General features: G+C 39.1%; 1 protein-coding gene across 6 annotated transcripts in view; it reads left to right on the forward strand.

The window, feature by feature from the left end:
* Positions 1–16,312, forward strand: part of Akap7 (A-kinase anchoring protein 7) — a 131,598-nt gene that overhangs the window by 26,380 nt on the left and 88,906 nt on the right. For all 6 annotated transcript variants that reach the window (XM_075947436.1, XM_075947426.1, XM_075947416.1 and 3 more), the window contains 2 exons: positions 448–584; positions 4,156–4,316. In XM_075947436.1, the coding sequence (XP_075803551.1) occupies positions 448–584; positions 4,156–4,316 (298 nt within the window). The remainder of the gene's footprint in view (positions 1–447; positions 585–4,155; positions 4,317–16,312) is intronic.

Raw genomic sequence — 16,312 nt, forward strand, 5'->3', positions numbered from 1 at the left:
GGCGATTTTTCCCACTCAGTCTGCGAAATAAGAGTGTTGCGCTCAGGGCCCGTCAGATGGACACACATCTCGTGATTGTCTAAATGTATGTAGTGTTTCCGGCCATGCCAGTCAACTCTCTAGCAAGTATGAGAACAAGCAGAGGTTATGTGTTTGATTGCGGAATTTTGTTGTCATTTTAATTTTGTTAATTGCTTGCTTATGCTTCGTTCTTTTTGTTTGTTTTTGTTTTTCAAGGCAGGGTTTCTCTGTGCAACAGCCCTAGCTGTCCTGGAAATCGCTCTGTAGACCAGGCTGGCCTTGAACTCACAGAGATCTGCCTGCCTCTGCCTCCCGAGTGCTGGGATTAAAGGCATTTGCCACCACCGTCCAACTATTTTTTCTTATTAATTTAAAATTTGCCTTATAAAAATTTTGCTTACTTATATATTTTTTCTTTGTAATTAGATTACAGCAGGGATTAAGGTCTTGCAAAATACGATACTACAACAGGATAAACGACTGGCCAAAGCCATGGTTGGTGATGGTTCCTTTCATATCACCTTGCTGGTGATGCAGTTATTAAATGAAGATGAAGTAAACACGTGAGTAATGTGTCTTTCTTGAATATTATTTTCCAAATTATTACTCTACTGTGAGTAAATATAGTCGAGCCCAAGGCGGCTTTGAGATTCTAAAGAAATATTCTTTATCCTGATTATCCTGGTAGTCATTGTACAGAGGTTTTTTTTTTTGTTGTTGTTTTTGTTTTTAATTTATGTAACATAGGCTAGCCTCAAACTTGATGTATCAAGTGTGGTCTAGGACTTGTGATTCTCTGGCCTCAGCTGTCTCAGTGCTGAGGTTTCAGACACATTCCACTATAGTCTGTTTACATTTTTATTTTTTTGAGACAAATGTAGCCTTGACTGCCCTGGAGCTTACCTTATAGACCAGGCTGGCCTCAAACTCTTAAGAGATGTTCCTGCCTCTGGTCCCTGCCCCAGTGCTAGGGCTAAGGTGTGCACTACACTGCCCTGCTTGTATAAATATTCTCTTTCTTTAATTTTTAATTTTTTTTATTGTTTTTGTATAAATATTCTTAATTCAGATTTTTTTCACTTCATTGTTATCAGTGGTATTCCTTGGTTACACAGATGTGTTGCCTATGTTAATTATGCAAACTCCTCTGGAGTCTGATTCTAGAGTCTAGATTGAGACTCTAGGTGATGATTCTGGAATTATGGCATAACTACCTTTTATTAGCAGTCTGAATTAAACTTGCTGTCCCAGTAAATAGTGCTAACGCCAAGCAAGAGCCCTTAGCATGTTGCCCAGCATGTAGTAGGTACTTACTCTTGGCTGTCTGACATCAGAGCTGTCATTTTCCTGGGGCGAGGTGGACAATTTCCACTTCAGCTCGCCTTGGTCATTCCTCGTGCCATGGTATTCCATTCCACACCTCCCATCCCCAATTTTCCCCACTCCCTAAAGGTTGACTAGAAGTTACTGATTACAAGAGTGCAGAATTCCTTGCTGTCTCCTATCGAGTTTGGGGGCCTTAAATTCAAGCTTGGGCTCTTTGTAAACAAAAGCAGGGAGGAAATGTAGATTATTTGTGTTTCTGCCTTGGCCCAGATGGCTCCTGGGGGAATGAAAAGCAAGGCTTGGGTTGGAAGAGAGTGAGAAAAAGATAGACTAAGAGAGGGAAAACATAGCAGCCATTCGCAACTGGCCACAGACGATGACTCTTGACCCTCCCACGGAAAGCCACCAGGCTTCAAGGACAGAGGGAAAGAGAGATTTTGTTTTGTTTCAGTTTACCACTCAACCAATCATATAAAACAAATGCTTTCATGGTTTTCAGAGAAGACAAACCAAGGGATGGGGGATAGGTGAGGAAGAGGAGTCACAGCTTGTGTGATGAATCAGGGTCCTCTAAAAGCACAACAGGTGGGGTGTGTCTTCTCTGTCCATGTAGTTGTATCTGTGTATGTAGAGGTTTATTTGCAGAACTGGCTATGGCCCTGAATACAGTTAGGGGCATTGGACTTAGGATGTGGGTGCGGAGGTACAGGGAGAAATGCTGGCATCTCCAGAGTGCTTCTGCAGTTCTGTGTTGTCCTCAGAACATGACCGTGAAATACGCGCATGGAATCGGCTCAGAGCCGTGTGGAGATTAATTGAGAAATATGAAAGCGCTACAAAAATCTATTTTTTACCTATTTGATGGGGGAACAGGATAATTCAATGATAGTTTTGTTAGAAGGAAGTTTGAAAATCCTCTCCGTACTGCCCATGCTCATTTCTTTCTTAAGTAACTGCTGCCCTCTAGTGAGTTTAAGTTTTTTCATAATAAGGTATATCCACTAGAATGCTTTTCAAGATGTAATTGATCATAAATTTAAAACCAGGGAAAACTTGATAATGTCTAACTCAAAGAGAAATAAAGATTTGAAACACAAAGTGGTCATAAGTGAACATAGGCTAAACAGTTATAACAAGCATTTAGTGTTAGTTGGGAAGTACAATTAAACTTATACTTTGAGTCTAAGTACAATAAATCGTGTTAATAAAGACACTGTATTTTAAGAGATCATGCCTGATTAAGTTTTTGTAGAATCTATTAGAAACAGTAAGTCCTATTTGAGTAAGAATTAGTACTTTTATTTTTAAAAATATGAGACTTTGGGCTGGGGACATGGTTTAGCTGGTAGAATGCTTACCTACTCTGTCATCCTAACACCTGGGAGGTGGAGGCAGGGTGACCAGAAGTGCAGAGTCATCCTTCTCCACATAAGAGCCTGCCTCAAAATGCTACCCCAGAAACAAACCAAAACAAACTCAGTTTTGAAACTCCGTACAACCTAACAAAGCTCTTGTGTGTGGTAAATTGTTCTGGAATGTATCATTATTTTAAAAAAAAATTAGTAAAAATTGGAGTTTTTTTGAGTTGTAGCCCTCTTTTTTTTCCTGAGGTCCTGGAGGTCGAATCTAGGACCTCATACATAGCAGGCAAGTGAGTAGCCCCAGCACTTTGAGTTACACAGGTAAATTTTTTTCGGTCAGCAATTTCTTTTTGTTTGTTTGTTTTAATTTTTATTTTTTGAGACAAGGTCTTATAGTACTCTAGGTCTTATGTAGTCCAGGCTGGCTTCACATTTGCCATCCTCCAGTGAATCTCCAGAGTACATTGTTTACAGAAGTTTCTTGATGATTAATGATCGTGACCACAGCAACATTTTTTTTTTTCCGAGACAGGATTTTTCTGTAGCTTTGGAGCCTGTCCTGGAACTAGCTCTTGAAGACCAGGCTGGCCTTGAACTCACAGAGATCTGCTTGCCTCTGCCTCCAGAGTGCTGAGATTAAAAGGCATTGCCTCACAGTAACACTTATAAAGGAAAATATTTAATTGGGACTGGCTTACAATTTTAGAGGTTTAGTCCATTATCATCATGGCAGGAAACATGTGGCATACAGGCAGAAATGGTGCTAGAAAAGGAGCTGAGAGTTACATCCTGATCAGTAGGAAACAGGAAGTGGTCCGAGACACTAGGCATGGCTTGGACATATGAGAACTCAAAGTTCGCTTTCCTAGTGACACACTTACTCCAGCAAAGCCACATTTACTCCAAGGCCATACCTCCTAATAGTGCCACTCCCTGTGGACCAAGCATTCACATATATGAGTCTGTGGGGGCCATTCGTATTCAAACCACCACAAGTATCTGCTTTAATAGTAATTATAATTAGGAAAAGACTTAATTCACCTCTTCTATAGTTATTTAAAAATTAATATTGGTTTTAACCACAGGTTAAATCTGAAAGATATTTTGAACTTTGAAATAATTAGTGTATATACATATGTATATATATATGTATATATATGTATATATATATATATATAAAATTTCTTTTAAAAACTGGATTTGTAGCCAGGCGATGGTGGCGCACACCTTTAATCCCAGCACTCGGGAGGCAGAGGCAGGCGAATCTCTGTGAGTTTGAGACCAGCCTGGTCTACAGAGCTAGTTCCAGGACAGGCTCCAAAGCCACAGAGAAACCCTGTCTCGAAAAACCAAAACCAAAACAAACAAACAAACAAAACTGAATTTGTTTCTTATTTGGTTTTGTCTATTACTTACCATGTTGTTGAAAAATATTGTCTCTCACTAGTGGTATTGATGCACTTTTGGAACTGAAGCCATTCATTGAGGAAATCCTTCAAGGGAGGCACCTGACTTTGCCCTTCCAGGGCGTTGACACTTTCCGAAGTCAGGTTGGCTTTGTGAAGTTAGCAGATGGAGATCATGTTAATACCCTTACGGAGATAGCAGGTAAGACAGACAGTGCTGTACTCAGGAAATCTCCTGTGTGTTTTTCTAGTGGTTGTCATAGAGATTTGGTGTCCTTGAATTTGGAGAGCCAGCATAAACTCACTTTGCACACAAACTGCTTTGGGTTGGTTATTTAAGTAGCTGCTAAAAGTGGGGTAAGTTCTCTTGAGGACACTTAATTCTGGAGCTTTCTAGAGAAGAAGACACTAGACTGGCTTCAAGTATGAACTGTAAGTCCAAAGGGTCCCTTTGCTTTTCATGAGATTTGAGATATAATTGATAAGTATTGAACAAATGAGTGACCATCGCTGTGGGAATTGTCATCTCTGTTACAGAGAGCCAATCAATGGATCAGCCACGTTTTCATTTCTGTAGCTCCCTCGTCCACTCTGGCTGTTATTTGCTGAGGAGGCAATTATTTGACCCCTCTGAGTGCCGAAGGCCTCACATTTATTGGGGGTGGGTGAATTTTGAGTTTGATTCATAGATAATAAAACTACAAACAATGCTGGTGGAGTGACCTTGTGCCATCATATCTAGGGCCTCTCATTCTTGGTCCAAACACACTTTCAGTGTTTGGTCTGTGCTTGGTTTACTTTTATCTTTGAGTTTGCCTTTCCTCTCCCCTCTTTTCTTTCCTCTCCCTCTTAACTGCGCTCCCTACTTTGTTCCCTCTCCTTTTAACTATCTATTTAAGAAATAATTTAGTAACTGAACATCTGGTGCCAAAATGAAAGCCCAGGTGTCAATGAACCGTTGTTGTCTTTACAGTCTCTCCCTTGCTCTGTCTCCGTTTAATTTGGCTATCCCCCTGAAGTTGTGTCTATTATTTCCCTGTATTCTCTCTCTCTATATGCATATTTATTTAGGTTGGTTTTAGCATAGTAAAAAGAATACCAAGTTGTCTGTGACTTTTTAAGGATAGTCTTTCATTCTTCATGTTATATGACATCTGTGTCTTAATATTCAAAAGCGCACTGTTAGTGGAAGGGTAGGTGGAGTGGGAGCCAGTTTTCACTGTTGGTTTTCCTTTTGTGTTTTACAGTATTTAAGATTAGTATTCTGTGATGGCCGTGTTTTCAGAGGATTCTCACCGTTCATTATCTGTTAAAGGAGAAAGGCATTAGCCGCGCTGCCATTAGTACCGTCTAGTATAGCCTAAGTTCATCTAGTGCTATCCATTCAGGTGTCTTAAGCAAAAGGCTGTTTATTTTTCAGTAAAAGCTTTCTATTATTTTCTTGGAAAATATCTTACATAAGACAATTTTATCGGAGTTATGAATATAAAATTTGCTATTGATTTTACTGGTCAAACAGCCACATTCATCTTAACTAAGGTTTTGATAAATTTATAGTTTCTAAATTTATTTCTTTTGCATAATGTCAGGCTCAAGGAATTGTACTTTAGTGGGAACTTCAAGTACAAAGCAGGTGCCTGGGATAGTCAACGGAAATGAAATTCTTGCTCTTCCGAGAAGCAGTCTTATTCAGGAACAAATGGATGAGCGGGTGCGATGGGACATAGTAATGTCTGTCCCGAGAGGTGGGTGCGGCGTGCTGAGGGCACATAGGAGCAGCTTACGGAGTGAGGATGTTTTCACAGGAGCCATATAGCACTGAGCTCAGGTTTGAAGGTACGCAAAAGGCATTCTGGTTAAGCAAACTGGAGGAGGGCATTCCAGGCAGAGGAAGAATATGTGCAAAGAAATCAAGACATGTTTAGGGACTCTCAAGTAGTTCTGTTTTTATCTTTAAGTTTATTTATTGTTATTTTCTGTATGTGGGGCATGTGTGTCTGTTTGTCTGTCTCTATCGGAGTGTGGGACTGCTTGTGCCATGCCCCATGTGTGGAGGTCAAAGGACAGCTTTGTGGAGTCGCTTTTCTCCCCTCACTTTTACATGGGCTCTGGGAATTGAATCAGGCCACCAGCAAGGGCCTTCCTGCTAAGCCATTCCCCCAGCCTGAAGTTCAGTTTTATCTGAGTTTAAATTGCAAGCCTAGGACTATTGGTAGAAGGAGAGTCATATAATAAGGGAACAAAGAAAGTGAAAAATCATTTTAGGAAGATGGTGCAAGTTTTAAATAGTGGTTAAGGGAAGGAGAGGGGACTTTATGAAGCACTGTGTGATGGGATGGCAGATCAGTGCAGGGTGTTTAGGATGGATTCCAGGGGCTCATAGTTTTTTTTATCTTGGGTACTTTTCTGAGCATGGAATGTAGCAAGGAAGCTGAATTAATGTATGCTTGACCCTTACACGCAGATGTATTGAAGGACCAAGAAAGTACAGACACTGGCGAGAGAGAGCTGGACAGTGTCTGATGGTGTTTCCTAATTTCTGAGTGTATGAAATAAAGCGGGATGGGATTGGTGTGCATTCCGAGCAGTGTCTGATGCTGCATGATTTGAATATGGTGGGATGAGATTGATAGTGGAAGAACGGGGCAAGGGGGCTGAAGATTAGTGTTAAGCCTAATTAATCTTAAGCTGAAGATTAGTGAGTGGATCTCTGTGAGTTCGAGACCAGCCTGGTCTACAAGAGCTAGTTCCCGGACAGGCTCCAAAGCTACAGAGAAACCCTGTTTCCAAAAAACAAAACAAAAATGAAAATGAAAACAAATACCAAACAAATACAAACAAAAAAAGAAGCCTATAAATGAGAAAGCTGTAAGGGTTAGTGATGTCCAGATAACACTATATTGAATTTTGAGAATTCAGAGGAGTTGTTCTTAATAGAGGCTAATGGAATATTCTTTCTTTACTTTAACAAAGAGGAGCAAGTGATATATAGAAATTCAAAGACAGAAAATGTTTAAAGCTCACTGTAGAGTTCAGTAAGGTTACTAGATAAAGTATCAGTATGAAAATATGGTAGATGATTGAGGTCAGTAAGGTGGCTCTGCGGGTAAAGGCACTTGCCACCAAGCCTGAGTTGGAGCCTCTTAGCTCACATGGTGGGGAAGAACCGATTCCTGCAAGTTGTCCTGTGACCGCCATAATCACTGCGCCTGTGGTTACATTTAATGGTTACATTTAATTACCTAATTTTCGTAAGAATGCAAACAGCCTACCCAAGGATGTGCTAGTCTTTTGTGGAGAGAATATTGTAACTATATCTTTGTTAGGCGCATTTATCAAATGCTTTTCTCATTTTCTTTCTTTTTTCTTTTCATTTTTTTTTATGAGAGAATCTCTTCCACTCCGTGAGAAATACATTCTAGACTAAGCCAGACCATCAGCAAATTGCCTGCTTGCGTACGTTAAACCGTGTTTCTGTGGAAGTGATGTGGCAAAGTTGCTTTCAAATGTTTTGCCTTCTTTTTAAGACTTTGTAAGTTCATGATTTATAGAAAGTTTATTTATGTATTTAAAAATAAATCTTAAATAAACTAAAAAACAGACTGTAAAAGTTTATTTTTATTTTTTTCCTATGTTCTTGTTTTAAGACAAAGCCTCATGTAGTCCAGACTGGCCTCGTACTTACTAAGTAGTTGAGAATGACCTTGAACTTATTATCTTGACTTTATATGTACTACCGTGCCTGGGGTATGTAAATTGAATTTAGGGCTTTGTGTGTGCTAGTCAAATTCTCTACTAACAGAGCTATAGCCCTGCCCCAATGATTTTTTTTTTTTAATTTCAGTATCATAGCTGTTTTAACATTTTTTTATTTTTAAAGAACAGGCTGTTTGATTTTTGCTTTTTGTATCTTTTTTAAATTCTTACTCCATATGCATTGGTGTTTTGCTTGCATGTATGTCTATGTGAGGATGTTGGATCCCCTGGAACCTGAAATATAGACCATTGTGAGCTGCCATGTGTGTGCTGGGAATTGAACCGTGGTCCTCCAGAAGAATGGTCAGTGCTCTTAACTGTTGAGTCACCTCTCTTACCCCAACAGATGGCTTTGATGTGATGATATTGGATGGTTAAGTTGTGCTTCCTGGGATAGAAAGGCTTTGCTGGCAGAAGGCTGAAGTGTTAATTTTATTCAGACTAGAGGACACTTCATTATCTGTCTTGTTTTAGTCTTCCTTTGTCTCATTTTCCTTATTTTCTTATCATTTACCATGCTATGCAGTTCTTTGGTGATATCTTAAGTCCTGTTCTGGGGCCAGGTAAATTGAAGTACATATAAGCAGCTATTCAGACAGTAACATTTAGAAGCCAAGTAGGATGGAAAAAGCATTAGCTGGCCAAAGGGGAGGCAGCTCTCAGAGCTTGGAGGGCAGATCATTCCAGAATTGATGCCCACGGTTAACAAACCTAGTCTATTTTTTTCTGACTACTCAAGAGAAAATGCTAGACTTAAATCTTTTCTTTTGTAATATAAATATCACTGAAACATTTCTAATTAGTCATTCAGTCATTGTCCTTTTAAATAATTCAATGGGCGCTTGCAACATTAAGAATTCCATTCATTCTCTGCAAATCTTCTCACAAAAATATTTTCCAGCATTGGTGAAAGCTCCATTGTGTGGTGAAGAATGTGGACTCTCACCAGCTTTAATGGGAACAGGAACCGATGGATAGTCTTTTGTCATTTTAGCAAAGGCCACTGCCCTGGTGTTTTCTATCTTTCTTCCAGATGCATTAGAGACTCCTGCTTAGAAACATTTATATTCTGAAAATTTCAGTGAAACATTACAAAAAAATGAAAGATGTAGGGAAAATATCAGTGCATGGTAAACTTACTTTTAACTTGTTGTGTGAGTATTGTATTGTTGCCTTTGTTTATAGTTTTCACATCGACTTATAAGAAATCTAGATTTTTTTAATAGTCATGGGAGATTTTCATTTATCTACACATTGAAGCACAGATTTTTGATAATTTATGTTTTTTTTGGGGGGGAAAGAATTTAGTCTGTATCCCCTACTGGCTTGATACTATGTCGCCCAGGCTGACCTTGAACTCAAAGCAATCCTAGTGTCTTAGCTTTCCAACTGCTAACATTATATATGTATACCACCATGCCAGTTGTTAAAGATTAAGCAGTGCACTGAGAACCCCAGGCACTGGAATTTAGTTGGCTTCTCCATTAATGGTAGTGTTCGTGTAGTCAGAGTTTAGACATTTTTCAGTATTTTATTTCTTTATATTCATTGGATTATTTTTTTGATACTGAGAATCGAATGCAAGGCCTTGGTATTTCCTTTTTTTTTTTTGGCCTTGGGAATTCTTAGTATATATTCTATTATCGGGTTCCATTCCTAGTCTCTAGATTTAGTTTTAAAGGGATTCTTCAGGATCAGATTATGTCGGTCCAACAGTATCACTACCAGGATCTCTCTCTGATCTCCCCTCAGTTCCTTGATCTTTGAAAGGAGCCAAGGAAGACACACATATAGGTAAGACTTCTCACAGAGTAATGTGAGGCCCTCTGGAGATGAGAGTGGGCAGTGGCCAAAGGGACTGTTGTCCTGTCTGCACATTCAGTGGTTTCTAAGGTCTCTGCACCAGCTAGCTTCCCGGCTGATTTTTCTGTCTAGGTGATTGACCCTTTTAGGTAGAGTCAATGGTAAATCCTTCTTTTTAACAGATAAAAAGTGCCAGATAGTACCCTTATAAGGGTTAGGGCTCATGATACCATCTTTAGATAGTTATCCATGACCTTCAGGGCAGTTCAGGATATCATATTTCCTCCTAGGGCCAAAGATATGACTCAGGTCTCATTCTTCTATCAGTAATGGAGTCCTATAGTTCTGGTCTTTGTTTATACAGGCTGTTGATTATGAGACAAGGATCTGCCCCCTAATAGCCTCTAAGCCTGCAAATATCTGACTAGCTACCTAATGGTATCAGTGTAATAATTTATTGTTTTTATATTATATCATAATTGTTTGTTTAAATGGTACATTCTAACTTTCAGAAGAATATGTTTCATCTATCAGGATATCATTAAAAAACTTTGTTATAAACTGTGTGTGTGTGTGTGTGTGCGCGCGCGCCTACATAGGAATATTAAATTTTCTTTGTTCAGAACAATGGAGGTAGAGCTGGTCAGACTTTATAGAAAGCAGGAGAATTTGGAAAGGGTATACATAGTGTGATTTATCTAATTTTAATCGAGAGAAGTTTTAGTGCTTAAATTCTTAAAGAATTGCACAGTTATTATAAAAAGGAAATGCCTTAAGATGCTATTTGTACTTGTTACTGAAGATTATCAGAATAAAGAATATTAAGAAACTGGGTGCAAGCCTGACTCCAGAATTAGGGAGGCTGTGTCTGAAGGGCTTGAGTTAGAAGCCTGGTCAACACAGTGGGACCTTTTCCAAGAAAGAAGTAATTAGGAATTTTAGTGTATAAAATTGGGGAAAAGTCTTGTGTGCATTTAAACATAGAGTCTAAAGTAATGAGCTTTATACATTGATGGGATTTAGCATATTATGCCCTAAAATATTTTGTGTGTGAATATTCTTAGGGTGCATACACGTGTGTATGGTGTGTGTGTGTGTGTGTGTGGGGGGGGGTGATGTTCCATGTCTTGTCTTCTTTAGTTGTTCTTCACTTTGTTTTTTGAGGCAGGATCACTCATTGAACCTAGAATTCATTAATTTGACCAGGCATGTTGGCCAGTGAGCTCTCTAGGGCTCTGCCTGTCTTTGCTTTTAATAAATGCATGATTACTGAATTGGCCTTTTCTGAGCTCAAGGCAGTTGTGTGGTACCATAGCTGACTTTTTACATAGGTCCTAGGGATCTGAACTCAGGTCCTTCTTCTTGTGGAACAGGCTTTTTACCCACTGAGCCATCTCTCCAGTTTATACCCTAAGACATTTTAATTATTTTAATGATTAATTTGTTGATGGCAGAAGTTACAAAATAATCCCACACTAGTTTAGAATTATGTATAATAAAGAGTTGTTTATTTAGGGGAGACTTACAGATCACTGTCCTAGATCACAGTCCTCTTCACGAACAGAGAACAGGAACTGAGTCTAGCAGCTGGAAGTGAGAGCCAGAAGCAAGAGAGCAAGTACATGCTTTACAGCTTCATTTATAGTATAAGGGACCACGTCCAAGTAGGCTGGTATCTTAAAGACTATTGGCTGAAGGAGCTCCCACAGCACCTCTCCCTTTTATTTAAATAACCTAACATAAACTATAGACACTAGGAACAGATATCAAGTATAAGATTAGAAATACAACCAGCATAAACAGTATTAAGCAAGAAACATATGCTAAATGTTTTAATTAACATTCTATCCTAAGGAGTCTTAAGTCTTGTATTGGAAATGACTTGGCTAGGTCATAAGAGGATGGTAATATGACTATCAAATCTTCAACCCCATCAAAAGCCTGAGAAGGGAGATAATATTGCTTGAGTAGGCAGGAATTGCAATCAAGGTGCTTCCAAAATGTGCAATAGATGACAGAGACAACTGGCTGCCTGAGCAAACACCCAAAGTCTCATTTGCAATGTTGAAGCAACCAACTTTGACTAAGGCCTAGAGTGACTGACAGACCATTTTCAAAGGCAGGAAAAATTTCAGAACCATCTTACCCTGTCTTGGCAAGGTTTAGCAGTCTTTTTTCTTGTATCCTGCTTGTCCAGTCTGGACATTGTACACTTTGTTAGTGGTTGAGGCATGGCCAAAGGCCATGTTACCCAAAGGCCAGTTGTGCCAAGAAGAAAACAAACTCCAAGTGGAGTGTCTTTGGTGCTCAGTACTCTCTCAGGAATAGATCGGTGCTACCCAGGAGCAATTGTGTCTCACTTCAACAGAACCCTAAATTATTTAAATGCCATCTACAGATCTTTGAAGTATTTGAAGGTTATCTGTCTATGCAGAATACAATCTTTATGTATCTAAAGAACCTAATTAGTCTGACTAAAAGTATAACAAACATGAATGACTATTGACCTATAATACTTAATACCTATATAACTTAAAGATTAAGACTTCATATCAGAATATTAAACAATCTTTAAACAACTGTTCAGTAAAGGAGAATAATGACCTCAAAATGTAAACAATGTATAAATATCTTGATCAGAGGTAGAAATATGTAATGTGATATGATAAATATATCCTAAAAATTGTATCATTATATAAAATGTCTTAAACAGAGGTAGGAACATGCATGCATACAATCTGACAAAATAACTTTGAATAGGTATAAAAATATTGTAAACAGAAAAAGGCACATAATCTATATAGCATAGTTTGAACTTGTATCAATCAATAAAAATCTATACCAATATAAACTGTCCATAAATAATAGCTCATAAATATTCACTGTATTACTCACTATTATTATTAGTGTGAGTAAGTTCACACTAATATACCTATTATCCCATTCAATTTTCCCTACTTATTTTGTGATCTCTGGGCCTACATAATTTCCACATTAACTCCCATCCCTATACAAGTAATAATCAACCTGGAAATGGTGTCCCTAACCCTGAGGAAGAACTTTGTTTGGAGAGGGGAATGTCATCTTCTAGAATTGCTTTAGCTGTCATGGGGGTGATGTTCTTTCTATGATGGTTAAGTTTCAAGATTGCTGTTTTGTATAATTTCAAATGGTCTCTGAGTAGTCAATAGGGGTTTTGTTTTGAAGTTCTTATTTAGAGTTCTGTCCAGAACACTGTAAAAAGGTGCACCATTTCTGAAGATGGTACCCAAAAACCAGTCTCATAGTAGCACTGCCAGCATCATGACGTCATATCAACCAGTTGGAGTCATTGTTGTGGGGCCCCATCTTCTTCCTGGAAGCTTCAAAGATCAATGCAGGAAAATCTACTGTTCATTGTTGAAAACTTAAACATTATTCATTATTTATATGGACACATATTCAATGAAAGATACAGTATAGACAAAATGGGCATGGATAAAAGTTAAATATTTCATTAAAATCTATCTTCTTTCTGTCCCATACTAGATGGCTCCTGAAATGAAACAGAAATTCTGAATTTTTCTTTTAACAACATGCTTGGATTTAGAGGATAGCCATCGTCCAACTCTAAAGCCAGCTCTGATTTTTACTTAGAGATGTCCAGATAATCAAATGTCCAGATAATCAATTTTTTTTTTTTTGATTTTCGAGACAGGGTTTCTCTGTAGTTTTTGGTGCCTGTCCTGGAACTAGCTGTTGTAGACCAGGTTGGCCTCGAACTCACAGAGATCCGCCTGCCTCTGCCTCCCGAGTGCTGGGATTAAAGGTGTGCGCCACCACCGTCCGGCCAGATAATCAAATTTTACTATGCAGATAATACAACATTATAAGTCAGATTTCTCTTTGCTTGTTGGTTCTTTCTGGATAGATAGATCTTTTCACCTTTAGGCATCTAGATGTCCAAGGTCTCTCGACTCTTTGAAGATGAATATTTTCCTGCAAAGACAAGAACAGAACCTGCCCCAACCAAACCTTATGAGGTTTTCTTACCACTTGTATGGTTTTCACCTTTGTGGATGAGCTGTCATTTCTCTTTCTCAAGAAGTTTCCCTTTTTCAAACCAAATCTTTATTTTCATGGAATCCATAGTTTTCTTCTCATGGAAACAAGAGCGAAACCCCTTCCCCAATGTAGCACATCTCCTGGTTTCCACTGTGAGGTCAGCACATCCTTGAAATACATCAGCTGATTTAACTCAGAAGACTTTTCCATTATCCAATGTTTCTCTGCTGCTGTTTTTACTTTCTGTCCTGCCTGGTTTCTGTCCTCCCACCAGGTCCCACAGCCCCAAAGAAATCACACAGAGGTCCACAAAGGTATAAACTGATTGATCCATTAGTTCAGGCTTCTTATTAACTCTTATAAATTATATAGCCTATTATCAGCACATTATTTTTATCTGTGTTAGCCATGTGGCTCAGTACCTTATTCAGTGGGGCAGGTCACATCTTGCTTCTTCGGTGTCTGGGCAGGACTAGGGAGGAATGGGCTTCTTCTCAGAATTCTCCTGTTCTCATTGACCCACCTCTACTTCTTGTCTGGTTGTCCTGCCTTACTGGCCAGTCAATGTTTATTTAAAACATAATTGACAGAATATAGAATTGTCACACACCAGCCGCCTCCCCATCTCCAAAAACATTTTTAACTAAGGACTCAATTTGAGAAGCTGACAGGTCTCTGACCTCCTACCCACTCTCTGAAGAAGGTTATAAACTCAGGAAGAGTTTCCTTACCATCCCTGGATGCAGGTTGTCTGGCTTATGTTTGAGAGGTTGTTGTCCTTGTACAATGTCCTCTTTTCTGAAGGTGTGGGGGACACATAAAGGCTTTGCCAAGTTCTCCCAGCCTGACACCACCAGTCACACTTTCCATCTGATTGTACTTCTCTGTAACTGTCCACTTAACTAAACCCACCTTAAAAGTCACACAGGTGAAGAGCATTCGCTGTTCCTCCAGGGGTCCTGAGTTCAATTCCCAGCAGCTACATGGTGGCTCACATAATGAGGTCTGATGCCCTCTTCTGTTATGTAGGCATGCATGCAGGCAGAACACTATATACATAAAATGCATGAAACTCCCCACTCCCAAAAGAGGTTTAGCTGCTTTTGGGGGGCGGGTGTTGGGAAGAGTGTGGTCTTCAATTTCTTATGAAGAGTCTCAAGTCACATAAAACTTCTACTAAATAAAATTGTGTGTGTTTCTCATTACTTTGTCTTTTGTTATAGAATTCTGAGCCCTCTCAGTATAACAGAGTAAATGATGGTCCTGGGTTTCCTTGCCCCCCCCCCCACTCCAATTATGCAAGCAGATATGCTGTTAGTAATTCTTTCTCTTTTTCTGATCTGAGGGCTTATTTTGTACTGGAGCAATGACCAGGCCGAGTCCATCTTTGTGTTCTCATAACTGTGGGTTGTAAAAGACTATTGGACAGACGTCAGTTATTTGACCTATGGGGCCCTGATTCACATCTTCTTACCTTGATACTCAGAGTAAAACAACACCGACTTCTTTTCTAACAGGATCCTGTATAGCCTGAGGGATTATGAAGATACAGTCAACTGAATTTATATGACATTTCTTTACATTTGCAATGAGGAAATTTCTCTGAAAAGCTTTTTGCATAGAAATAGATATAGAATTTTGTTCATTTTTATAAGCTGAATGTGATTTTGTTAAGAAGGTTATTAGATTGAGAGATTGCTAAAACTTTAGCTGTTGGAATTGTAATGGTCTTCGCATATTTTTGTTCAAAATGAGAAAAGTGCCCTTGGTTAGCATGATAAATGATTCCAAGTACATTTTTCTCATAAAAGAGAAAATGAAAGGCTTTGGAATGCTCATTTGAGCATTATGCTCTCTCTTATTTTGACTGTCATTTTCCCCCAAGATGGAGAAGAATTTGTAAGGAATTTGTTCCATTCCTAGCATTTCTGGGCCTGCCTAGGCCGGTGTGCATGAAGATTTGGACTTCCAAATACAATCTGCTGGTGTCTCAGGAGCTTGCTGACCCTTCACCCAATGGCCTGGGTTAGGCTCTCTCTGGACACGTCAGAACAACTTTGCCACACTTCCTTCACGTACCAGAGACCAGGCTGTCTGTGTTCCCTGCCCTGAGACAGCAGATTCATTTCCGCCTGTTTGCATGCATCATTCTGCATGCTTTCTTTCTCTTCTTATTTCTCTCTTGACCCTTTCACCTGTCCACTCTTCCATTTACTTGTTTTTTTCAGGCAGACATATAAATGAACTTGTTTTGTGGCTGTTTTTAAAATCATTTTACAGTTTTTTTTTTGCAAATTTTAAAAAGATCTATTGTATTTCACTTTGTGTTGTATGCGTGTATGCTTTGAATGTATGTATGTGTACCATATGTCCAAGTCCCTATGGAGGCCGGAAGAGGGCACTACACCAACTGAATGATGGAGTCTGCACCCGGTCCCTCTGCAAGAGCAGTAAGAACTCTTAGCCCAGCCCTTACTGTCATCTCACAAAGATGAATTCCTTTAGTTGCAGTACAGCTGTGTGGTGGGGCTCATCATCGCCCTTGCTTACTTGATAGAGAAAATAAGATTAAGTAACTTGTTGGTAAGTGGCAAA

The sequence above is a fragment of the Microtus pennsylvanicus genome, chromosome 1 (assembly GCF_037038515.1).
Source record: "Microtus pennsylvanicus isolate mMicPen1 chromosome 1, mMicPen1.hap1, whole genome shotgun sequence".
Lineage (NCBI taxonomy): Eukaryota > Metazoa > Chordata > Mammalia > Rodentia > Cricetidae > Microtus > Microtus pennsylvanicus.